The sequence below is a fragment of the Bos javanicus genome, chromosome X (genome assembly GCF_032452875.1).
Source record: "Bos javanicus breed banteng chromosome X, ARS-OSU_banteng_1.0, whole genome shotgun sequence".
In the NCBI taxonomy this organism is placed as follows: Eukaryota; Metazoa; Chordata; class Mammalia; order Artiodactyla; family Bovidae; genus Bos; species Bos javanicus.
In genome coordinates, this window is record NC_083897.1 from 60913162 (window position 1) to 60939407 (window position 26246).

At 43.6% G+C, this 26246-nt stretch overlaps 1 protein-coding gene across 14 annotated transcripts in view; it reads right to left on the reverse strand.

The window, feature by feature from the left end:
- Nucleotides 1–209: 209 nt before the first annotated feature.
- Nucleotides 210–26246, reverse strand: part of CHRDL1 (chordin like 1) — a 135033-nt gene continuing 108996 nt past the window's right edge. For 10 of the 14 annotated variants that reach the window (XM_061409474.1, XM_061409476.1, XM_061409470.1 and 7 more), the window contains 6 exons: nucleotides 25921–25988; nucleotides 18172–18340; nucleotides 14550–14759; nucleotides 8738–8905; nucleotides 6625–6714; nucleotides 210–2491 (listed from right to left, as the gene is read on the reverse strand). In XM_061409474.1, the coding sequence (XP_061265458.1) occupies nucleotides 2361–2491; nucleotides 6625–6714; nucleotides 8738–8905; nucleotides 14550–14759; nucleotides 18172–18340; nucleotides 25921–25988 (836 nt within the window). In that variant the 3' untranslated portion in view covers nucleotides 210–2360. The remainder of the gene's footprint in view (nucleotides 2492–6624; nucleotides 6715–8737; nucleotides 8906–14549; nucleotides 14760–18171; nucleotides 18341–25920; nucleotides 25989–26246) is intronic. The other 4 variants (XM_061409477.1, XM_061409473.1, XM_061409472.1 and 1 more) reach the window with 1 other exon arrangement.

Consider the following 26246-nt stretch of genomic DNA (forward strand, 5'->3'; position numbering starts at 1 on the left):
TGGGGTGACTGACACAGCTGCTAAGTGTGGAACTGGGATTAAAAACCCAGGTCATCTGACTGCAAAGTTCTCACTCCTAACCATGAGGCTGTAGTGTGAGAGGGGTGTCAGGCTGAGTGTGCAAAAGCCAGGCCCTTCCATCACCAGTTACCCAGCCCAAGGTCTGTGCTGCCCAGAGTCATTCAGTCACATGACATTCCTGCACAGGATTTTTCCAAATGAACTTTTTATTAATTTAAAAATCCAGAAATACAGTGACTACATAAATAAGTACCCTATTTAGGTACATGTCCTGTGAGAAGAGTGAAAGGGTAATACTGTTATGTTATTCTTACTTGTTTACATGAGTTAACTAGAAAATGGCTACAGCTGCTAAGTGGTACTTATGGGCTTTGCTTGTTCCAAGTGTTTATGGTACAAATAAATACACAAGAAGAACCACATCCATTCCTCTCTACTAAGTACAGGCGGCTCGGCCTCTTCTCTCTCTCTGCAACACTCAACATTGGAGGGTTTCTACATTGGCCTCGCCCAGCACCCCAGCTCCTGCTTCACACGGCGCCTGGCCAAGGTGTGTCCCGGCGCCTGCAGGCAACAGTCTATCTAGGGAAGCTCCCTGGGTGTTCCCTTCAGGTTGAGCTTTCAGAGAACACCTGGGTGGGAAGGTTTTGGGGCTGAGTCATCAGAAGGGGAATCACCACTGACTTAGGATCCAATGACTTGTTTCCATGCTATGGAAATACTGCCACCTCTGGGTGGGAGACAGCAGCTGCTTAATGTTCAACCCCCCCCCACCCCCACCACTAATACTCTGAATGTCCTCCTTCCTTCCCCTCCCCTCCTCGAGAACAATGTGTCTGAGAGGCTGGTCCCCTGAAGGCCTGGCCACCAGGCCTCTGTGTCTCTTTGATGAGAACAGACTCCTTTATGCCAGGTTGCCATAAAGACTGGACCTTTTACATTTTTCCCTATTGGTGTCAAATAACAAAAAAATGTTCATCTTACCTATGGTCACAGAGTAGGAAAAATGGGATTTCTTGGTCCTTAATATTTAAGTATTCACTAGAGTTCATCCAGGCCCCCCTGAGGAGATAAACCTAGAGAGCAGGTTTGAGATTCCTACTGTGGAGAATTTATAGTTTTCCCTCAGAATGGATCACTTGGGCTCTGGTATTAGGCTGCAAAGAGACATTTTTGGAGCAGCCCTCACTGGGATCCATGATTCAGGTTCATGCTTGGTGCATGAGAGGAGAATGGTAGGAGGGCTTAGGATAAGGATTGGTATCAGAATCCCCATTTCCCCCAGTGAGCGATAATTCTCCTAACTGAAGCTTGGGAGGACGGAGTCCCTTTGCCAAGTAAAAACCAACTCCTGTAATTGGAGAAGAGAAACTGCCCTTTTAAGAAGCTTCTAGAATTTCATCATTTAACCAAAATTTTTGGACTAGAGAACTATGACTTCAGGACAGTAAATGAGGATTGAGCTGTTAATTGGTGAGTTTTGTCAACTTGAAAACACATGGCTGACCTTGCTGACTTCTAGCAACTCTTTCCTTAAATAATTATTTTCTTTTATGTAGACTCAGTTTCTAAAAGTTTTACTCAATTCTAACTTCTTTATGGAGGTTTAGGGTGAAAAGAGAAGTGGTGCCATAAGGTAAAAGTTCTTTTCCACCTCAGAGTGAAGGCAGCCATGAAATGGTGTTCTTATTCTTTCCCAGAATCGGTGCCATCAACAACCACATCATAGACCCAGGGCACAGCCTTCTGCTCACAACTGCTTATTTATCCTCCTGGGTGCCAACTGCCTCCAAGTTACTTAGGAGTCAGGCAAGGGAAAGAAGGGGAGAGTCTACACTAGTCGTGCCTCAGAATGAAGGCTGTAGTTCAGTATGTGTGCGCGCATGCACATGTGTATGTGTACCTGTGTGTGTGTGAATATGGGAAGTCATTCTAAATTTTAAAGAGAAGAATTTCATACTAATATTTTCTCTGTACTAAAGAACTCCTACTAAGAAATTCCCTTCTCTTTCTTTCACTGGAATAGCTTTCTAGAGGTTTTGTTTACTCTTTAACCTGTAAAGAAATGTGATTCTCCCAGACACTAGAGCAGTGTTGTGGCGTCCTAGCCCTCTTCCTCCCACAGAGAATTCAAAACTCTTCTAGTCTCTTTGGAGGAGATGTTTAAGGGCTGACATACCACTCCAATAAAGGAGCAAGTTATACTGTGCACGGCGTGAATAATTGACTGCATTTGAGTTTGGGGTTTTAGGACACTGTTGACTTAAGCAAAGTAAGCCTGCAGTCCAGCTGCAGCTTAAGTTTTCTTGCTTTCCTCTATCCAATACTGTTTGTCTTGTCTAACAGTGGCCCTTTTCAGACCTTTCCAGGTACAAAACTTTGACCAAATCTTCAAGCTCCGTTCGGCACACACGACTGGAACACATCTGGCTGATCTGGGCTTCTCCTTCAGTGAAGATCTTCCACTGGCCTAAAAGGCAAACACAAAGTGGCCCAGAGACGTGAGAGGAGGGCAGAGCCAACGAGGAACAGAGTTGACACCCCCATGCCTTCCCTGAATGCTCACGGATCCGCCAGGGGAGCTCGAAGACAGGCCTCACGAACTTTCAGCAAAGCAGACCCTGAAACACTTTCCTGGGGACAGATATGGAACATGGGTCACAGGGTCTTCATTTCAACACACAGCATTTGTCAGAGTCCCAAGAGTAAAACTTAAGTGTTATTCTTGGGATTTTTACAGTCTATTTAGTTAGCATTTAGGACTTGCTTCACCATCAGGTCATTAGCTCTTAGGTGGCAGTAGGTCAAATAAGGCACTTTGGGGACCTGTACCTGGTGCATTCCTGGGGCTTGGCTTACTCTCTGAGGCCTGAATATTAGTTTGGGTTACTTGATTGTTTACTGCTTGTTTCTTTATTCCTGCCACCCTTTGTCAAAAACTCTCCCCTCTCAGTTCCAGTGAAGTGGATGAACCTAGAGCCTGTTATACAAAGTGATGTAAGTCAGAAAGAGAAAAACCAAGAGCATATATTAACATGTATATACATATATATATATATATATATATAATCTAGAAAGATGGTACTGATGAACCCATTTGCAATGAAGGAATGAAGATGCAGACGGAACAGACTTATGGACACAGTGACAGAAGGAGAGAGTGGGACAAATGGAGAAGGTAGCATCGACATACATACACTACGATGTGTAAAATGCATAGCTGGTGAGAAGCTGCTGTATAACACAGGGAGCCCATCCTGGCGCTCGTGATGACCTAGGGGGGTGAGAGCAGGGGAAGGGAGGGAGGCTCAAGAGGGAGGAGACATATGTATAATTATGACTGATTTGCATTGTTATATGGCAGAAACCATCACAACATTGTAAAGCAATTTTCCTCCAAGTAAAAAATACATTAAATTACAATAAAAGCACTCTAGATATATTTAAATGGATACTAAATGCTAAGAATGAGAACATAAAAACTTGAAGGCCCTTCGCAAAGAACTGGTAAAATAGTGCTTGCTTTGTCTACTGATATATTTTAGACTGAGTCAATCTTTTTTTTTTTAATTGACTTGTCATTAAACTTGATTAGTATATACAAAACAAACAAACAAACAACTCTCCCCTCTGCTTTGTCTTATGCCCACATGCTGGCCTCATCCCGCCCTTAGCAAGCCTCCCCTGCTCCTATGGCTCTGCAGAGAGTTCCAGTATCACATCCACCAGGGGACCCCTCTCTGCTCTGGGTGAACACAACTGCATCCCTAACCCCTTCCAGTCCCTGTTTTCTCCCCCCTCCCCCAGAACTGTCCACATTTCCAATGTGTCCCTACCAACTTCTCCATCCTCCCTCCAGTCATGCTAACCGAGCAAGCGGTTTTGAGCGTGTACCGTGTGCTGAGCGCTGGAAACCACTGGATGTCTCTGAACCATCCCTTTTCTAACTTTCCCGGTCCCTCCGGGGCATGATTTTCCTTCCCCTGCTATTATCCTGCTCTGGCAAATAGGCTTCCTAACAAAATGCCCACCTGCATACCCTCGTCAGTCTTCCTTTCATCCCCATAATGTTGCCACTTGGAGAACCTCTTGTCCAAGGTCAGCAAGCTCGTCTTAATCCAGAACTGACATTGAACCTCTTTTCTTTCTCTCACCACAGGAGATCATGTCCCCCCTTCCTTATAGCCTCCCATCTTGCTGCTCCTCTCTCACTTGGATTCTTCACTTCTCCCTAGTCTCTCAGATTTGATGGGAAAGGGGAGATGGGTCATGTAAGAAAGCAGCTTCCATCGAAGCCCTGCAGTGCACCAGAATCTGACAGGCACATTATACACAGGGTCAGGCTTGCACTTCTCTGTCCCCAGGTGACCCTGCAGGATCATCTCATCACTCACTGCCTTCAGCTGCACACAGAGGAACACATCATCTACCTCCATTATACACCCCCAGTGCTAACTGTGATGGGAAGAGTTTGCTTAAATCATCTTCCAAGTGCCCCAGTGCCTAGCACAATGCCTGGCTCACAGTATGAACAAAAATATGTTCTCTGAAATTAATTGATAATTTCAAAAGTCACATTATTGATCATGGGATCCTAGACTCTGCCTCCTTTATTCCCGACTCACAGGAACTTCCAACTCCATTTGCATTCTCCTACCGTCCAGTTAGTTGTCTACTCATCTCCCGCAGAATAAACACTTGACCTTACCAATCCTATGTCCAGCTGCCTACTGGAAAACTCTCCTCAGATGGACTTCAAACATGTTCCAAATAAAACTCATTTTTTTTTTTTTTTTACCAATTTTCATTCTCCAGTTTCCTACTGGTGAATGGTATTACTCTACATTCAATCTATAAAGTTGCTAATATTGGAGTCATTCTAAACTCATTTCTCTCTTTGCTCCTGATCTTGATGGTGTAACTTCCACCCCTCACAGGGACACCTCCTCCTCTGTCTAACTGACTTAATACAGTCTAACAGCTTCCTACAGACAATCACCAGCTCTCTCGCTAGAAACCCACTTTCCACCCTATATAGCAAGTACCACTTTCTGAAATCCAGATATGAATGCATCATTCACTTGCTTAAAAACCCCTACTGGGGTTCTCTGGTCTGGAGATCAAGTACAACTTCTTAGTGTGGCATATATATCAATTTGCCAACAAAGATCCATCTAGTCAAAGCTATGGTTTTTCCAGTAGTCCTGTATGGATGTGAGAGTTGGACCATAAAGAAGGCTGAGCACCAAAGAATTAACGCTTTTGAACTGTGGTGCTGGAAAAGACTCTTGACAGTCCCTTGGACTCTAAGGAGATAAAACCAGTCAATCCTAAAGGAAATCAATCCTGAATATTTATTGAAAGGACTGATGCTGAAGCTGAAGCTCCAGTCCTTTGGCCACCTGCTGTGAAGAGCTGACTCATTGGAAAAGACCCTGATGCTGGGAAAGACTGAGGGCAGGAGAAGGGGGCGACAGAGGATGAGATGGTTGGGTGGCATCACTGACTCAACGGCCATGAATCTAAGCAAGCAAAGACAGGGAAGCCTGGTGTCCTGCAGTCAATGGGTTCATGAAGAGTCGGATGTGACTGAGCAATGGAACAACAACAACTGGCTTCTTTAGAATATGGCTTCTCAAAGTCATACATGCTTAATAAATGCATCTGAGAGCCAAGAAACATCTTTCTAAGGCACCATCTTCATACACTTGATACACTGTGTATAAGTTTGCAGCAAGTACCCATGCTCCTTGCCTGCTATCTCAACTCACTGGCTTCTTCCAGGCCCTCTACTTCCTGCCTCCAGCTTGTCTCACCTTTCTGTGCAACCCATGTGGCCTTTGTGATTCTTCATCACCCACACCCACATTTCTTGTTTGCTCCTGTCTGAATCTTCTCTTAGGATGTACCCTCTCCTTGGACTGATTTCCTGACCTGTTGCCCAGTCACACCCTTCTCTTTCAAAACCCACCTCTTCCCTGAATAAGCACACCTGGCTCTCATCTCATTGTTTTTCACAGTTTCCCCTGAACACTTAGGTATTTAACTCTTCAGAAGTATACTAATTCATAATGAACGCACTTGCATGTTCTGTCTCACCCATTAGAATTCCCAATGGATAGAAATTCTGTGCCTTTTATTCCTTTAGAAGGCCTCTCACCCCTCCCCCCACCTCCCACCCTCCCCGTGCCTAGCAGGATCTAGTTCCAGGCTCCACCTAGCCTAGAAAGCCTAGGGAGAATCGCTAGTAGGCTTGAGTGCTTTTAAAGACACATGACCACCCAGGGCAGTTCCAAGGAGTCAAACAGAACTTTGAGACAACCCAAGAATCGATATGCAGTCATCTTCTCTCTCTCTCTCAGCCCCACCAGTGAGGTCATAGCTTTCCAGATGTGAGGTCTCCACATCTGGATAGGCCAGACCTCGGAACCTCTCAAGACGCTGGGTTTCATAACCCAGAGGAGAGAGAGAGAACAGTCTCTCTAAAGTTGATGTGGAGCATTGCTCCTGTTCAGTGAGAACACAGCCGGTACTTCAGCTGGGGAGACAAGACGTGGAACACTAGATGTGTTTTCCAAGGAGGTGAAGACAGTTGTCACTTACTCAGCGTTGTCCTGGTCACCAGCTTGAAATGATGGAGTTCCTCAAACATCCTCTTGGAGATCTTCTCAATATGGAAGTGCTGGAGGATGCCTGAGGCCAAGCGAAAAATCAGGCAAGTGGTCAGGTGCTATCTGGAATCAGCAATGCTGTTTTCTGCTTGAGCTAAGCATATCATCTCATTACTGGGGCTTAGGAGTCTCGAGCTGGGCTGTGTAATGTGCTTAACCAGGAACTTGGTTGACTCGAGGGTTATCATTGACTGCTTTTGTTTTCTTGGCTCACTGACCTTCCCCCTGGTTCTCCAGAGGATGGAGATAAGGGAGACAGAGCTGCTGACCGTGGGACCCTTTCCTGGGGAAAGCCACGGGGAATCAAGCATGGGTGCTGGTTGGAGTTTCTGTAGCCCAAGGCAGTATTAGATATTCTGCCCTTGACCCCAGTCTGAGTTGGCTATGTCCCTGCCAAGCCACTGGGCGGCCCCCCTGGCTCAGCAGTGAGAACTTGAAGCGGGCTTTGCACATGGGTCATTTGTGTAAATGGAGAAGCCATCCCACTTCCTAAACTCCCCAGAAAGCATATTTTCCTTTGGGAAACAATCATAGCTCCTTTCGCTTTCCCTTATAAAAATGGGCAGAGTGAAAATAACCGGGCTTCCACAGTCTCAACCTTGCCCAAATAGCTTTCATCAGAATAACATGTGAACAATAGAAAACTGCCTTGCAGTTAAGAAGCAATGTTACCAGTCCACTTAAATAATCCTCCAGAGGTCTACAGGGAGCAGTGGACATGGAACCTGGGTTTTCCTCTGTCCAGCATGCACAGATCTTTGATGACCCAGTGTTGTGTACAACAGGCTCTTTAGAGGTGATAGTAACCAGTTGAAAAGCATCCACACCTCTCTGTAGGGCAATGCCAGTAGGGGAGCCAACAGAACAGTGCTTAGTCCTGGTGACTAAGGAGCTAAAGAGTTAAGAGATGGCAAACCAACATTCCTAGGTCAAAAGCAAAAATAAACAGTGCTGAGCCTTATATGTGTGTTCTAGCATATTTTTAAAGGGGTACAGAGAAGCTCCTGTTCTTTTGAGAAAGAAGGGAGACAAAAATGGTCCACAAATACTAGAGCAGTTGTTCCTTAAAAGATGGGTCCAAGTACTGCCTGTAGCAGCAGCATCCGACTATTTGTTAGAAACACAAGTGTTTAGATACTCCCCTTGGCTGACTGCACTCAAATTTCTTGGATGGGGCAAGGTAGCTGTGTCTCACTCTAGCACCCTGCGTGATGCTGAAACTTACTCGAGTTTGAGCACTCTTGAGCCTTAGGTGGGATCCAGTTGCAAAAGGATGTGCATTATTTCCAAATTGAAATGTCACCTCTACACTTGGATTCCTTGAAAACTTGACCAGACTAGATCAGCCTTAGTCTTGTAGCTATGGGATGATTTGAATAGATGTAGGTTCACAATGAACAGAACGTAGCTTTCTTGGGTAGTCAATGGGAGTAATCAGGAAAGGAATGGGACCTCATGCCTGGGATTGCCACTCCAGTGAGACTATAATTTTCTTGAGGCAAGAGGTCTCAGTATGATTCGAGACTCTGCTTGGCACTGAATGAATGCATTTTCATGTTTGTTGAGCTTCATCTTGGAAACAATAGTAGATTACATTTGGGAAGTTTACAATCCCGGCTGTATACCAGAATCACCTGTGGAGCTTTCTGAACAAACCCTTAAGCCCATCCCTACTCCTGGACAATTAGTCAGACTCTCTGTGGGTAGGATCAGGCATTTGGTATATAAAAACCTTCCCAGATGAGTCTGATGTGCAGCCAGGGTTAAGAACCACTCCTCCAGCCTTGGTTGTGTGAGAAAGACAACAAACCCCTATGGTCAATACTTACTTTTTAGCCCAGGACACAGTTAAAGGGCACAATAGCAACTGTGTGAGTCATGTGTTCATTTCTAAGCAAATGGGAAATCTTCTGACTGAAACAGGGGAACAGGTTGAAGAAACCGAAGATGAAAAACGAAGATGACCCTTCCTCTCCTTCCCTGTGTCCCCCTTACAAAAAAAAATAATAAAAATAATAACAAGAGATTAATGTCGTCTGGCTCACCTTTTCGAATGGTCCAAACGTGGACCTCTACCTGAGGTGGTCTCTCTGTCTCCAGTGCTATTTTTCTGGTGGTCTCCCCGTCCTCCATGAACACAGACTCATATACAGGCATTGTTTCTTCTCCACAAAAGTAGCCTTTGCTGTCAAAGCTTTGGCCCGGAAGTTCTTCTGGAATCAGGAAGTGAGTAGAGATTTGTCATGGTTTTCCAAAAGTCAGAGCAAACCTCTGCATTTATGTAGTCTCAGCATTCACGGCGCTGCACAAGCATCAAAAGTGGACAATCTACAAGGACATTCCTACAGGGATAGAAATCCCACCAACATTTCACTGCCCCTGTAACAGTCACTAGATCACAAAAGAGCACATGACCTTTAAGTCCACGTGATGACAGAACACTGGCCCCAAACCCACAATGGATCCACCATCACTTGAAAAGTGGAGCTTCATGAAGAGCAAGAATGTGACCAGATACAAAAGTGCTGGGCACTTAAGGGAACAGAGGATTTTCCATGCTTGGTCAGGATCATGGTTGGCCTTGCTCAGTGTTGCCAACAGAGACCCAAGGAATGGGCTGATGGAAGGCCTCAATTAACTTCCCTAACATCATTTAGGTATACTTGGAAAACATTTATGACACTCATTTATGAGCATATACTTGCCCAAAGGATCTATCCAAATAGGGCTGACATTTCTGAATGCTCTTTGATTTGTTTTCAAGGGGAATGCTAATACCGGATCAACACCGGTGCCAAAACCTAGATGTCAGATTAGTCATATGTGCGCTATGCCAAATGAACGGTTGGAAGACACAAAAAAGTTGGTCAAATCCCTCAACTGTGGATCATTTAAAGTATAAACTAAATTGTTGGATTTCAACTTCCAGGCATAGGGATACCAGCCCCCTCACTCCTCCTGCTCTATGCTCCCCTTTCCTCAGCCCCCTACCAAAAGAAGTTGCCCTTGGTTGGTTATCAGTGAGTTAAGTTCTTACTGGCCTTGCAATGAACACCCTCCTTGGCTCTGTATTTAAAGTGTAACGCTCAAATCAGGAACAACAAAGAAAAGCTGAGGACACCCTGACAGATTTTGAATATGTGCAGAAGCCATCTGTAAGAATATCTGATGAAACCATTGGGTGTTGAGTGCTTTGGACCCGTGACTCTAATTAGGGGGATTCACTCTTACCCAATCAGACGCATCTGGACTAGAGTTTGTATTCAAATTGCTATTGCATGTCTCTTGCTGACTTGATTACCTCTCCCATTCCCACCACCATTTGGGCACTATAAGGACAAAATCCTAGTCTTCTCTGGGTGATTCCAGGTTGTACTACACAATTTGCAGATTATCCTAGAGTCAAGCTTACTTTCCCCTTTTGTCTTTCTTTTCAGTAATTTAATTACTTGGTGGGCTGGTCTTTTTTGGTGAAATGCTAGGTAATTAAGGGATGTGTGCTAGCACTTTCCAAATGAGTGGAGGGGGGAAGAGGTCACGGAGTATACAGGAACCTCTGTATATCAATTACCAGCTTTAGAATGAGAGCCTGGTTCATGTGTTAAATCCTGCTCACCAGCTATAGCTATAACTGCCCTAAGAAATCCATGAAGGGACTGCAAGTACCTACAATATGCTAAAAATTTCTCCCAGTGTCCTGAAAAGTCAGCCTGTCCCACAACCCCTCCCCTCCAAGAGCTTAATTTACTCACTACAAGGGATTGACAAACAAAAAAATCCATTAGTGATTCATCCAGGCTGGCACATGAAAATATTAAGAGTAAATAAACAGACTGTATCTTTTGAACTACCTGCTTGGCAACCTCTTCATTCCACACCCTTCACTTCAAGGTGCTTCCTGATCACTGCGTGTTCACCTACTTTCATTTCTTTCCAGGGAAGCATGACATGCCTGAATTCATTTCTGGCCGTTACCACTTTCCACGAGAATGTTCATGTCCTGAGCTCTCCAGAACTAAGAAACCATTCCTTATGGAAGTGGGGATGACTGACACAGGAGATGTATCAGTATTATCCCAGCCCAAGAAACATGCTTGAAGTTTTAAGCTTTTCCTGCTATAACCCAAAAGGAATGTGTCATTATGGGAATTTTGGGTACTGGGGTGGTATGGCGGAGTTGAGAGTGAGTTGGGGAAACTTCAGGCAGTAGAAGTCCAATACAACTCCGAAGATGGCCACTGATACATAAAGCAAGGCTAGCCTCCACCAGAGCAAAGAGAGAGAGAGGTGAAACTCACATCCTACATTTTGGCCTTGCTTTGTTACTGGAGGGCCCTGCAATTGTTTGTTCTAAGAACATTTTTGACTGAATCATTTGCAAATTTTCTCTCTTTTCTGTTCTCAGCATGAATAACTGAATTTACTCTTCTTTCTTCTGTCAATCTCTTCCCTGCTCACTCCTTTATTCCTTTTCTTCTGTGTTCTGTGTCATTGTCTAAGAGGCTGAGGATGTCATGACCTTGCCTTTTTCACCCCTTCACATCATTCAGGACTCTACTCAACATCATTCTTCATAGAAGCTGACCCTTACCAGTCTTTTGAAAATGCTCCACCCTGCCAGTCCCATTCACCTGATCTTTGTGTTTTTTTTTCTTCCCAGTACTCAGCACCACAGAAAATTACCTTATTGTTTTGTGTTCATTCTTTCGTCTCCTGCCAGGATGTAAGGAGCATTGCTGGCAAGTAGCCTGCATCTGTCTGCTTTATCTCCCTATTCTCAGTGCCTGGAACCATGTCTTGCACACAGTAGGCACTGAATATGTGTTTCCAGATTGCATGCTGCATGACCAAGTGCATGCCCCTCGAGGCTCTGAAGTCACCTCTGTGGCTAGAGACTCTTGGAGGGATACATGACTATCAGAGGAAACTTAAAATTCACAGACACCTGTGTGTGGCCCACTGAGGGCAGGTGGCAGAATGGGACAAGACACTCTCTCCTCCATGTTGCCCAGTAAGTCTGCCATCTCTACATGTCTGAGCAGTGCAGGAAAGTGGGAAAAGCCACGCTTTCAGAGAAACAGGTTTAGTCAATAAGACTCTTTAAGATATTGTCAATTGGGATTCTGAGAGCAGTTTTAAAAAATAAAAGCCTTTATTTCTTTTTCTAGTTATAAAAGTCATACACATTTACTGCTGAAAATTTAGAAAATGCAGATAAACAAAAAGAAGAAAATAAGAATTGCCCCTCATCCAGTCACCCTAAGATGGCCACTGCTACATTCTGCCATATGTCCTTCCAGTTTTTTTTTTTTTTTTCGTCTAAGAATATTATCAATGCTATTCATTAACACAAGTAGTGGGATCATAACTACATATTCTTTTGTAGCTTGTTCTTTGTACTTAATAGATGTATTGTAAGGATATTTCTGTGCCATTAAATCTTGTTCTATGGTAATTTTTAATGGCTCTATAATACACCACAGTGCAGATGTACTGCAATTTATTTAACCATTTTCATACTGGTGGACTTTCAGGTTGTTTCTAATATTTCACTATGGTAAACAGCACTGCAGTAAAAATCCTTGTTTGTATATATCTGTATGTCTCTGATCACTTTCTTTGAATTTCTAGTAGAACTGCTTAGCCAGAGAGTGTAAGGTGGGACACATGTACACCCATGGCTGATTCATGTTGATGTATGGCAAAAACCACCACAATATTGTAAAGTAATTAGCCTCCAATTAAAATAAATAATTTTTTTTTAGAAAAAGATAAGCATAAAGATTTGAATAAATGCCGCTAATCTGAAACGCAACACTTGTTCTGTGTCCTGTGCTCACATCCTTTTGACTCCTTCCCTCTTATTTGAATCACCTACACCCATCCAATCCTAACCATACAAAGAAATGGGATTTGGTTTGAAGGTGTGAGATTCAAATTGGAATATTATATAGCGGGAGGGTTTAACTTACCTGGGTAGTCTAGGTAACTATTAATTTGTGTCTGAAATTATCTTGTTCTATTACTTTTACAATTCTAGGTGTTAGATCCTTGACAGGAGAGAACACTGTATTGGTGGACCTACTTCTAAGTGACACTAAAAGGCTTGGGGTTCCAGTTAGATCGTAAACTTGGAAGTTATAAGGTCATAGTGGCTGGGTGGCCGCCACGTTCCTATCCGCAGAATGTGCTCTCTCCCTGTCCCTACTAAGTATCTCTCATCATCAACCTTAATGCTCCAATCCTCCACTTCATATCAGATAGCTCCTGGCCTTCCTATCCACACATTGCCCCCTGTTCACTTTGGAAGATGAAGGTTGTTACATTAAGAAAGATTTTGTTTGTGCTATAAATCAGTGCTCCTCAAACTTTAATGAGCATTGGAATCACCTGGGCAACCTTGTTAAAGTGCAGTTGGTCTGGGGTGGGACTTGAGAACCTGCCTTTCTAACTAGCTCCCAGGCACTGCTGGTCCAGAAATCATACTTTGATTAGCAAGACCATAAACCAACCGGAGCCTCCAGCAGTGGTTCCCAAAGTTGTCTGCAAATTACAGACAAGAAGGCCTGGGGGTCTTCTAAAATTCCAAACCCCAAGCTACACCTCAAATGACTTAAATCATAATCACTGGGGATGAGACATAGGTATTTTTAGAAGCTCTCTGGGGGATTCCAAGGGGCAGAGAAGTTTGGGAACCATTGGCCTACATGAAGATGCTCAAAATACATATATACATTGACTAAGTTCGTGTTTACCTGCTACTCATGAGGAATTGCCTAAATTGAATAAATGATTTAACTCTTTGCCTACATTTTAAAACATTTGTTCTTTTTTTTTTTTTTTTTTGAATCTATGTTTACAATAATGCTTTGCAGGTAAACATAAGAAATGACAAATTCATGTGCCTGGAAGTGACTAATTCATTCAGTCCTAGAATGTTAGAGCTGGGAAAGCCATAAGAAATCTTTTCTAACTCTCTCACTTTATAGAGAAAGAAACTGAGGCTCAGAGAGGTGAAGTGACTCATTCTAGGTACACAGGAAACCAGTGGCAGAGCCAGGGCCAGAATGCTTGATTACCAATCCAGTACTCTGTCAACCCCAATACTATGGACTGTGTTTTCCTCTAGCTCATGTGTCAAAACCACCATTTAACTAATCGATTGCCTTTATTAAAACAAACAAACAAACAAACACTTCACATCTTCTACTGGCCTGGAAAAAACAATGGGCTGGAAGCGACCTGGGTTCCAACCTTGGTTTTATTATCTATTTCTGTGACTGTGGGCAAGTCACTTCACTTTATACACCTTAATTTTCTTTTCTTTAATAGAGAAATGATAATATCATAGGATTTTAGTACTGGTAGGAAGCTTGGATATCAACTGATCTGGCACATTTCCAAAGTCACACAGCAGCTTAGGACCAGAACCCACTCTCCTTCCACTGTACCTCATCCATTTCTAGTCCTGTCTGCAAAAGAAAATGGAGGTAATTGTGCTTTGACAAGTTAAATGGTGATATTAACGGAGGTGGCTATTGTCCTTCCTAATAATCACAACAACCTAACTTCTCTAGGATTTAGAAAAGCAAGGTTTAAGTTCAGTCCTTATGGCTACATGGGTTCAGAGGTGTGGTAGACACAAGCAAATCCCCAGCCAATTTCTGGTAAGTCAGTGTCTTCCAAGCACCCACCTTATCAGCTCTTCAAAAGGGGAGCGAATGTAGCTCCTTATTAGCAATTAGTAGCACTATTACTGTTACAATTACATGGCAGGTTTCTGATGCTCAAAGAACATTGAGGATGACTATGTGGGGAATCTTGGTCAACCAAAGGCAGGGCTTCCAACCAACGCACCTTTTGCCTTTTTACCTGGACACACCTTGCAGCACTTTCCGTCTATTTTTTGAGGATACTTGCAGGGGTATCGATTGGGGCAGTGGATTTTCTTGCACTCTTGCTTGGTGACATTACAAGTGCACAGCACACACTCCACAATGCCAAATGCCCGGAGGTTTGGGTGCCAGGACTCGCCATGGGAATAGGTCTTTCCATTGGAAACACACACTGGAAGAGAACGCAGGACTGGAAATTAAAGGCTAGGGAGCTGAAATGGGCCCCTGTACTCAGAACCCAAGCCCTGAACCCCTTAAGACATCAAGCATCCTTCATTCTTGTTGTGGCCATAGAGATAGGTTCACAGAGCAGCTTCTGTAACCAAAAAGAGCGTGGGCCTTGTTCCACTGTCAGCAATTATTCCAGATCTTCAACAGGTCTCTGGATGCCCACAAGTGCCTGACACACAGTAGGCCATCAATAAATATCTTCTAAATGGAGGAATGAATGGATGCATGAAAGCAGAGTTCTGTGTGTCCTGGGTGTCTGATAAGGAACCTCCTAGAATGCTGCATTCAGACCTGCAGTTCCATAGAGGACTGGGATGGCCCAAGTGGATGTGCTTCTAGGGATGAAAATCTCCCAGGAAGGTTTGTTGCCCGGGGAGGCTAGAAGCAAACACTACTGCTCTTCTCAAAGTGCCGAGTTTTTCCAGATCCTGAAGCAAATCCCTTCAGGTCAAATGCTATGAGAATCTGATCTAGTAACACAGGTGGGTATGGAGAGTAATAGTGCTAGCTTACTCACTGACATGGGAAAGAAAGTGCTGAGACAAGATTGAGAGGGAAAGGACCCACCCCTCCTGGGTAAATGGTGGAAGGTAGCTTTTTTTGCCTCTAATCTTCTGGTAACATCCCATCTCTTCATAGTGGCTGTAGAGATTTGGCTACAGTGAATCACTGCCTGCCCTCCAGCTACCTTTTGGTGATCTCACATTTATTGAGTGGAAGAGAAGTCACCAGCTCCATGTTATTTTTTTGGGGGGTGGGGCTTGTAAGAACAAGCATTTGGGCTGCAGGCCGTGGGGCCTATGAAGGGAAAGCGTCAGAGGAACAACCTTCAGTGCAAACCAACCAAAACATATCTGACTCCTAAGGTAAGGCACAGAGCTAGGCTCTGATGTAAGACCTGCCCATGCTGCAAACAGAGAGGTCTGAGAATGAGTTCTCTCCTTTTGGAAAGTGCTGAGACATTCTGGAGATTTCCAGCCATGACGGGGACCGGGTGTGTTTCTCATTATTCCCATCACCTCATCATACCCGGGGAGACCTGTAGGCACTGAAATCAACAACATCTCTAGGGTGGGTCCTATCACTTAAGGCGGGGCAAGGGTGGGAGAAGGAGCCCCACTTGGGGCGTTTCTAGGAACTGACTGATTTGGCTGCAAGACAATGGCCTCAGAAGGATGACTCACTGGGCTATTTCTTTCTCTTCAAGTCCACTGGGTCACATTAGGAAATATGGATGATGTTGGCTGCCTTTTCCTATCCTCTGTAAGAGCTGTTCTAGTACTAGGCACTCTAACAGGTCAATCTATGTAAAGATTTCAAAGACCCTAAACCAGAGAGGAACCGAATTACAGAAAGATAAAGTGAGGATGGAATCACAGGACAGGATGGACCAGATGTGTTGTTCTCTCTCCTGTCCATCCCTCTTCTCTCTCCTCTCCAGAGAGTGGCATTCCCTTCTGGACAATGTGATCACATGGGTGCAGACTCTGCTTCAGGAAAACTTAGGCTGGACCCAAGAATGATGGGGTCTTATTGTTTCTCCTCTTGGGGTCTAGCAAGGGACAGAGGAGATGTATCTCAGAGGAGTATGCTGTCAGCAGGAAGGACAGAAGCACGGCAGGCAGGACCCACAGTGATGGAGAGCCAGGTTACCTCTCCCCTAAACATTTGGACTAGGGGAATCATCCAGACCAGGTGAGAGCCTACACACTGAAAGTAATACAGTGAGATCGATTCTCTAAGGTAAAACACAGCCTTCTCCTCACCAACAAATTCTCAAGATGATTTTGAGTCATCCAGCTGGGGTGTTGGGAGTTGGAGGTGGGCACAAGTGACTCTCCAATGAACTATAATAGAAAAAGGTCAGGAGAGAACGGCTGAGTCCAAATTAATGGCGGTAACGAATAAATGTAAACCAGCTGGGGCTTTTGTAGGACATGGAGAAATGAAGGGATGAGCCTCTGCCCTGAAAATGAAGAGGTCTGTGGAAATTATGGGATTTAGGATTTTTCAAAGTCCATTTCCCCTCCTGTTTTTTTAAGACTTTGAAATTCTTTCAGAGCAAATGGAATCTATTCAAGGCAATTTAAGATTGAAAATCAAACTGCATCTTTACCTAAACTCCTCCTTTAGTAAATTCATATCAGAATGCCTTGGAATTTCAAAATAATAAATTTCAAATCAAACCCAGATCAATAGTAAATATTTCCAATTCTGCTAATAGATCACCATTTTTTATTAAGAGTTTTATTTTGAATGTTCTTCTTTTAAGCCTCTTAGTTTCAAAAGCAATTAATTTTTTTTAAAATCTGTAATCTGAAATTTACATCTAACTAGTAACAGATGTGATCAACTAGCTTTGGCCTGACTAGCTTTGTTGAAATTTATAGTAGGGGTTCTTTTAACGGATTGTTTTTCACCCATGTTATTCAATCATTCGGTTTAATAATTTATTACTTTTAACCCATTCAGAGAACTGTCTTTGATTTTTCTTTTAAAGGAAACAAAACATGTTTGTGGTTTCATAATAAGGAACCAGCTGAGCTTGTGCTCTGATGAACTGGTTGACAGGATGCCTAGAAAAGTAAGAAGCAGTCAATTATTTGATTGAATTTCTCTCCCCACCCCACTACTGGTGGGGTAGGGAGGTGCGGTGCAGGGTCTCAGTGGAGAACTATGTGCAGGAGGGAATGGGGCTGTGGATTCGTGTGGGTGCCTGCTATAGTCAGCTGGTCATCTGAGTGGGCTACACAGTGGTACTAACCTAATAAGTCTGCCTGTGGCTCAGCCAGGAGGTTTCTGGATTTCTCAATGGATTACTCATTTCTAAGCATAATCTCCTCCTATGAATTAGAATCCCTGCATGTGGAGCCTGGAATAAGTACCTTCAACAAGAGTCCCAGGAGAAGCTGGGGCAACGAGGGGTAAGAATTGCTATTTCTAAGGTTCGGATGAGAAATTTAGAAGCGTTTAGAGCTGAGTACCTTTGAAGATTGGGTGTTCGGGTGGAAAACCAACCACTTTTCATCTTGTTAAAGCACCAGTGAACTTTCCCAAATGACTTTCAACCCCCAGGGGCATGGGATAAAATGCTGGATGGTGCATTAGATTCACAGCTTTCTCACCTTTTGTCCTTAAGGACAGATATGCCTGAAATATAAACTATGGCCTTTGGACTGACAGTCCCCTGGAGCTGCTTGTCCACGCTGGCATGGTAGACTGGATGGTAAGTGATCCATGTGGGAATGTCTGATATGCACGGGATAAAGGGTCCTTTCCTAGCTCCAGCCCTCCAAAGACTGGGGCCGCTGAGGCCCCGACTGGGTGTGGTACCAAAGGAGCCTGTCCCTTACCTTGTCCATGCTTGTGTTTGTTATTGATGACGATCTGCACGATGGTCCCTGAGGCTTGCTGCGAATCCATGAGTGCTCCCCGGTGACTTCTGGCCCCGGGAAAGCGGGGCAGACCTCCAGCCTGTCGGCTCGGTGGAGGATCATAGTGTGAGCGGTGGTAAGAATGCCTCTGTGAAATGACAAAAGGACAAACTCAGCCCCCTCCGATTCTGCCCATGAGGAGACCAAGACCAATCTAGCTACCTTAGAGGTTGTTTGATGAGTTTTGGTGATGAGCTCTAATCTTAACTCCATGTCCACCCAAACCCAATAGAGACATTGGGATGTGTAGGATGAACAGCACGGGGAGCTGAGATGTCTCTCTCCTTGTAGGAGACTGGACTAGATTCACAGACTAGCCTCAAGGGAGAACATAATCCCCCAGGGTAAAGTATCTTTCCTGTTCCCAAGAATCTCACCTTTGGGTTTAAGAAGTTAGACTGTTGCCTGCAATACAAGGCAGAGTGTGATAGAGGCCAAAGGATAAGGATAAAATGCTGTGTAAATTAAGACCAAGACAGAGAACTTGTAGTCGCGGAGAGTTTGTGACCTGGGCCATGAAGGGTAAGCAGACTTTTTACAGGCAGACTTGGTGAGGAATATTTCAGGCAGAGATTTCCAAGTTGAGAAGGTGTAGCAGAGAACATAGAATCCATAAAAGGGAACAGTTGGAGGATAACGTTCCAAAAGTGGGTTAGAGCCAGATCATGGAGGACTTGAAATGACAGGCTAAGGGGCGAGGACTTTATTTGGTAGGCAATAGAGGTGAGAGTATAGAAGTCTTTCAGGGATTTTCTTTTTAAGTATGGCGGGGGGGGGGGGAAAGCTGTGTTTCAAAACACTGAGTCCTGATAATATGTAGGGTGAACTGGATAGGAGGAAGAGGCAGGAGGCAAGTCTCATCTGGATAAGAGGTACTGACATGCAGGCAGATGCAGGCAATGAGATGAGGTCACACAGCAGGGCACAGATACCCCAGACGTTTTATGGACAGAAGCATTGATTGTGTAGGATGATACTAGAATGTCAGCTCCAGAGGTGAAGACTTTGCTGTATCCACCGCTGTATCTCCAGTGCCTTAAAATAGTCTCCAGCCTCTAGAAGGTGCTCATCAAAGCCTTGTTGAATGGATCAAGGAAAGCTGCAGTCCCTCATGAAAGCTTAGAGTCTTGTAGTACAGATGACTCCATCACTGCTCTTTCAGCAAGGGTTCAAGACACACGATGAGTCCATATTCTGCTATGCATCCCTCATCCAGGAGATGAAGTAGAATAGGGGTAGAGGAGAATGGAATGGACATAGGCTACAACCTTAAGGCTTAAAACCAAATAATAGTGTGTTTTAGGGGTAATTGTCAGGGGTAAGAGAAGGGGGATCCCCTGAAAGAACCAGGCAATTAAAAAGGAAGATCCTTATATTCAATGACAGAAATATCAGGGAACATTGAGATGGTAGTTATGGGGTCCCCTGACCCCACCATCCCATAAAACATTTATTATAGTTATGCTCTATAGATACATATGTAGCAAATTTAGCTTTGGGAATTATTATTACTCTTCTGGTTAGGGGGTGGGAAGGCCTTGGTGGGAGAAGGAGAGAGTGAATAGGAGCTGGAGTAAGAGAAAGAGAACATTAATTTTATATCCAAGAAAAGCCCATGCTGGTACATTGCTATAAAAACTTACACAATAAGAATTTACATCAATTTATTATCATGCACACAGAGTATTCTCAGTGCAAATATTTTTCATTCCCACAATGGCTCATATGTCTTTTTCTGCCACAATCAACTCACATTCCACAAAGGCCATTACAGACTGTTCTGTCCTTTCTAGAGTTTGGTAAAGTTTTGCCAAAGGAATACAGTTGCCAAAGAGAGGACAGTTTGGCTGGTGGGTGTCCTACTGATGCCGAAACGAGGGGGTTCAATGGGGCTAGAATTTGAGAGAGAAGATTGCTGACCCAGGATAAGCTGCAAGTACAAGGAGTTCTTTGATTCATGTGGGCAAACACAAAATGAAAAGCTCGGTACCAGGGACTCAGAGCCTGGACATATGATAAGGGTAGAAAAATGATTCATGACACACACACACAAAAACCTCAGGAGTTTTGATCAGAGGCCAGCCCAGCTCTCTCCAAACCTCATCTCTTTTAAGACTTGTTTTACAGACAGAGAAACTGAGGCCAAGAAGAAGAGGGACTTAATCTGGGGCAAGAGTGAAGGCCGAGTTTTGGGAGATGGCAGAAGAGTGGGAGAGCAGGGCAGGAGAGAGGAAGGCTAACAGGAGGGGGACGTGAGAGAGATCATATCTGGTTAAGCTCAGGAGTCCACAAATATTTGCTTAAAAGCTGCTGCAAAGAAAAATTCTCTCCTATATAGAAGTCTGCTACAGCATTCACAACCACACACACCACTGGTCTCTACCTTGGCTGCACAGAGAATCACCTGGGGGAGCCGTAAAAATACTGATCCCACCCCCAGGGATTCTGATTGAATTGGTCTGGGGTAAGGCCTGGGCAACGAGATTTTTAGACACTCCTCAGGGAACCATAATGTGAAGCCCAGGTTGAGAATCACTGACATAAAGGATCTTCTGTTTTGGCCCCAGGGTAGGGGTGGTGATGTGTGATTTTGATTTAGGAGTAATGGTTCTTTAAGAGTCCTTCCCTTGAACAAAGGAAAGAGGCTTACCAGAGGCCTGTCTGACCTGGGAACTTAACAGGAAGGAGAAAGAGGCATTAACACCTTGGAGTTGTAAGTGAAATTGGAGCTTATCTTTAAAACCAGTCTTGAATAATAGGCTGCTTGAGGAAGCAGGTCAAAACCAGTTAGGTAGAAACAATCACATAGCGAGGCTTTGTTTTCTTCTGCTCAATATTTTGGTATTATTTGATTTACTGACTTGCAGGATTGACAAATATCTTGGGCTTCTGAGCTGGCTGTTACACAGTTCTTTCCGGGTGTTGGAAAATCCCCCGCCATGGTAGAAGCTACCCGGGAATTTCTTCTTGGCTTGTTCCAGTATCTAAGATATATGGGCTTTTTTTGGCAGAGACAGGAAACATGAAAGTGTAGAAATGGCCTTGGAAATGCCTTCATGTTTCTGTGTCTGTGCTACAGTTTTGCAAGTGCACTCACTGTGTGTGCTAAAGAATCCGCCTGCAGGTTCGATTCCTGGGTCGGGAAGATCCCCTGGAGGAGGACACAGCAACCCACTCCAGTATTTTTGCCTAGAGAATCCCATGGACAGAGGAGCCTAGCAGGCTCCAGTCCATGGGGTTGTAAAGAATTGGGCACGACTGAAGCAACGTAGCATGAAAATGCAGGAAATGGCAACCCACTCTTGGGGTATTCTTGCCTGGGAAATTCCATGGACAGAGGAGCCTGGCAGGCTACAGTCCATGGGACCAAAAAGAATCAGACATGACTGAGGATGCGTGCACACGAATCACTGGGGAAACTGGGTAAAGTGTACACACCATCTCTCTGCGTTATCTCTTACAGTCGCAAGTGAGCCTACACAGAAAAAAAGTTTAATGTGAAAAATGTTTCTGAATGTATTCTAATCCACATAGCCACAAGCACATGACATCTTAGTCACGAGTAACCTAGTACTATCCCCGTCTGGGAGACACTCAGGCCAGTTTCCTATCCACAGCACTGTTCTGACAATGTGAATGGGACACGGATTTTTATGTGCTTCACATTGTTTGTATGCCAAATTCTTTCAGTTTTGGTAAGAATTGGTGATGGTAAATCTCTGAGTAATCTATTGGGGGCAAAATCAGAGTTTGGCTGTTGTCCAAAACAAAATTATGCTTGCTTTCATGTTTTGGCTTTCCACACTATGGCTACTTCTTTCTACTCACATACCACACACACACACACACACACACACACACACACACACACACTTCCCCTGATGGAACAAGGACCAGTTTATATAAAGTTAAGAGCTGGAAATCAAACGGAAACCATTTTAAGTTTTTACAAAGGAGTCATCACTGAATTGCAGGTTCTCCTACTTGTGCATTTTGTAAAACTTGGTAAACTGAGGGTTTTCAGCCCACTTGGCAAAATAAACCAATCAGCTCTGTTTCTGTTGACCCAAGGTTGTGATGGTTCCCTGGGAATAGGAACAGTCTACTAAAGAGCACCGTCTACTGAATCAGAAATGTGTTGTTGGGACTTCCCTGACAGTCCAGTGGTTAGGACTCCAAGCTTCCAATGCAAGGGGCATGGGTTCCATGCCCTGTCAGAGAACTAAGATCCTAAAAGCCACATAGTGCAATGCCAAAAAAAAAAAAAAAATCCCACAAAGAAGGAAATGTGTTGTTAGGGTTGCCCTTCTTTCCCTCCCATGGGCCTGCAAAGGGTATTCAGAAGGGATTCTCTTACCTTCTAATAAGTTTGAAGAATTTCTCTCTGATTTGGGAGAAATTTCTATAAATCAACATTAAGGAATGGTCTGCCCTCCATCTTTACAACATACACACATACATTTCACTCCACCTTCCATGCCCATTCATTCAACACATATTTATTGGGTGCCTACTATGTGCCAGGTACATACTTTTCTGTTACTACAGATGCTATTTATTATTTAAATCATATCCCACAGTATCTATCCCTTGTAGAGCAAAGGAAAATATTTATTTATAATAAAGTGGAACCATCTGGACATGCTGGCCTACCAGGCCCAAATATTTGTTTCTAAAGATAGGTCTTGACCTCCTTTGAAAATTTATAACTCTTTCAAGGTCCTGCCTTCTACATTTGACCTTTTTAGCTATGGGAAGTATCGGATTAAGTCCAGTTCTGTGACTAGCAGTTTAAGAAGAACAATAAAATGAGGCTGAAATACAACGATGGAGGCAGGGCTAGCCTGTGATGAAGTCAAGAAGAAATGAAAATTAATGGCATTACTAGCAAAACCACCGAGTGGGCCACAGTGCTTAGTGTTGGGGGCTAAGGCACCCAGCTTAAGGTGACTGAGACCTAAATTTGGCTTAGAATGGCATCTGGTTGGCAGTGACTAACTTAGCCACTCTCAATATCATACCATGATAAAAAAAAAAAAATTGGGGCTGAGAAAAAAGTGAAGTTCACAACACAGAACAGGGAGACTGATATCCTCTCCTATCAGGATCTGGAAGGAATCTCACTTAGTATAAAGCTGGTATATTGCTGGATGGAGAAAATCCTTCCTTGGGGTCTATAGGAACCCGCAAACTGAAAAGCCCACTCTCTCTTGCAGGAGTGCTGTTTTTTCAAGACATCCAGAGTATTCTCCACTCCACCCACAAATCCTTCTCCACTCATTTGGAAACAGGAATGTCTTGAAAAGAATATGACAAAAGAATAAAACAAATGCAAATCCTTTAATCTCACTGCTGAGGGCGTTGGCAAGCTGGGGACATGAAGTCAGAAGTGGCACATGTGATGACCTTTGCCACACTGAGATGTTGTGTTGGTACTCATTATTTTATTAGGTCCTGGATCAACACCTTCTCCACACCCTCACGATTCTTGGGCCTGACCTATAATTCCTTACCTTATATACAATGTCTGTTGAGAACTAATTCCTAAAATTTTCAAAATCATTTAAATTTATTACAAAAGTAATTCATGCTCATTGAAATATATCAAATAATACAGAAGATACAACACAAAGGTGGCGCTAGTGTTAAAGAACCCACCCACCAATGAAGGAGACCTAAGAGGCACTGGTTCCATCCCTGCGTTGGGAAGAGCCCTGGAGGAGGGCATAGCAACCCACTCCAGTATCCTTGCCTCAAGAATCCCAAGGGCAGAAAAGCCTGGTGGGCTATAGTCCATGGGGTCTCAAAGAGTTGGACACAACTGAAATAACTGAGCATAGAGCACGCACGCAGCTTTCTTCCTGCCCACTTGCACCCCTTTGAGAGTATCACTCTTAATACCTTGGTATATAATCTTCTAGATCTTTTAATATGCATTTACATATGTGCACAGACAATTTTTACAGAAGTAAATGACAGTATACATTGTATCCTGTTTGTTTGTTGTTGTTGTATGTTGTATTGTATATTGTTTGTTTACAGACTGTATCTTGGCGCTCCCTCCACTTTACTGCCTTTTGATGTTCAGTACCACATTCTTTTTAACAACTGTATGATGTTCCATAGGCTGGGTTTATTTAACCAAGCCCCTAGAGATAGCCTTTAGGCTGTCTCCTTTTGTCTTGCTTTTATGAAAATAATTCTACATTGACTGCTCTGTTTACTTCTATTGTGGGCTTCCCATGTGGTGCTAGCAGTAAAGAATCCGTCTGCCAATGCAGGAGACACAGGAGATGTGGGTTTGATCCCTGGGTCAGGAAGATCCCCTGGAGGAGGAAATCGCAACCCACTCCAGTATTCTTTCCTGGGAAATCCCATGAACAGAGGAGCCTGGTGGGCTACAGTCCATGGGGCTGCAAAGAGTCAGACACGACTGAAGTGACTGAGCACACATACTTCTATTGTAGAAGGGTATGATGAATAGGTGAGCCCATCCTTTGGGCATAGGTACCTTGGACATGTTCACATAAACCCTTCCCTAAGTCGTAGGCTCCCAGTCATACAGCTGGAAGAGAGGAAGGGTAGCAGCCAGATTCCCTTCCTCTACCTGCAGCATCTTCTCGTTTTCCCTCTTGGTGCTAATCTCAAAATAACTCTTAGGAGTGGTCATCTCTCTCTATGTATAGTCATAGCATCTCTTATTCCTTTTTATTTTGAAATAATTAACAAGAAAGAAACCCTCCAATAAATATATGTTTAAATACAGTGACACTCCAATTCTCTAAAAATCAGCAAGGGAGATGGTCCAGTTCAAATGATCTATCATATTTTGATAATAAGATTCTTATTTTGTACTTTTTGTGCATTTTTTTTGAAATTAAAGATTCTTTAAATTCTACAATGCTTTGCCATTTTCAAAAGTTGCACACTCATGATTTCATACAATCACATATGGACTCTATATATAAAGTCCCAAAATATGATAGATCATTTGAACTGGACCATCTCCCTTGCTGATTTTTAGAGAATTGGAGTGTCACTGTACTTAAACATATATTTATTGGAGGGTTTCTTTCTTGTTAATTATTTCAAAATAAAAAGGAATAAGAGATGCTATGACTATACATAGAGAGAGATGACCACTCCTAAGAGTTATTTTGAGATTAGCACCAAGAGGGAAAACGAGAAGATGCTGCAGGTAGAGGAAGGGAATCTGGCTGCTTCCACTGTATGACTGGGAGCCTACGACTTAGGGAAGGGTTTATGTGAACATGTCCAAGGTACCTATGCCCAAAGGATGGGCTCACCTACCTTGCAATCCCACAGAAGGTCCTCACTGTTGAGCTAGGGGTAGTGATTTGCCTTCCTTACAGAAGACAAATATTTGGCAAGTCATCCTGAAAGGATGACTTCTAATTTAGACGAAGGGTGCCTAAAGGCTGGGCTATGATTTTTTTGTATTCATGTCCTGGCCTCGGTTACCAATTACACAACACACTTAAATGGTTCCAGGTTGGTGATGATGGCATTCAAATTTCTGAGGACAGGGATGAAAAATGGTGTTAGAGATAGGTCCTTTTATGGAATTGCTGGGACAGTAGCCATGGAGGGAGGGCAGTCTGGCCTGATGCTGTGAAGTCTTGAATTATTTGAGCTATTCACACTTACTGCTTCTCTGTTGGCAGGTTGCCTGAAGATATCACCATCAGAATGTTCCCACGACAATTCTCCATCCCCTGTTTATGAAAAAGAAATAATCATATATACATAAAAGGGAAAAATATCACCCTTGTGACCCAGTAACCCTTTGGGTTCTATGATCCCAAAGTTCTTTAGACATTGTAGCCATTGTGGCTTTCTTTGAACAGCAATGCTGAAAGACTTCTGCCTGGGTGTGCCTCATTTTTCAAGACAACTTCAAAGAAAGTTGCCACTTTCTAAAATAGACCATCCAGCAATATTACACAGAATTTGGAAAATGAAAGGGAAAATCA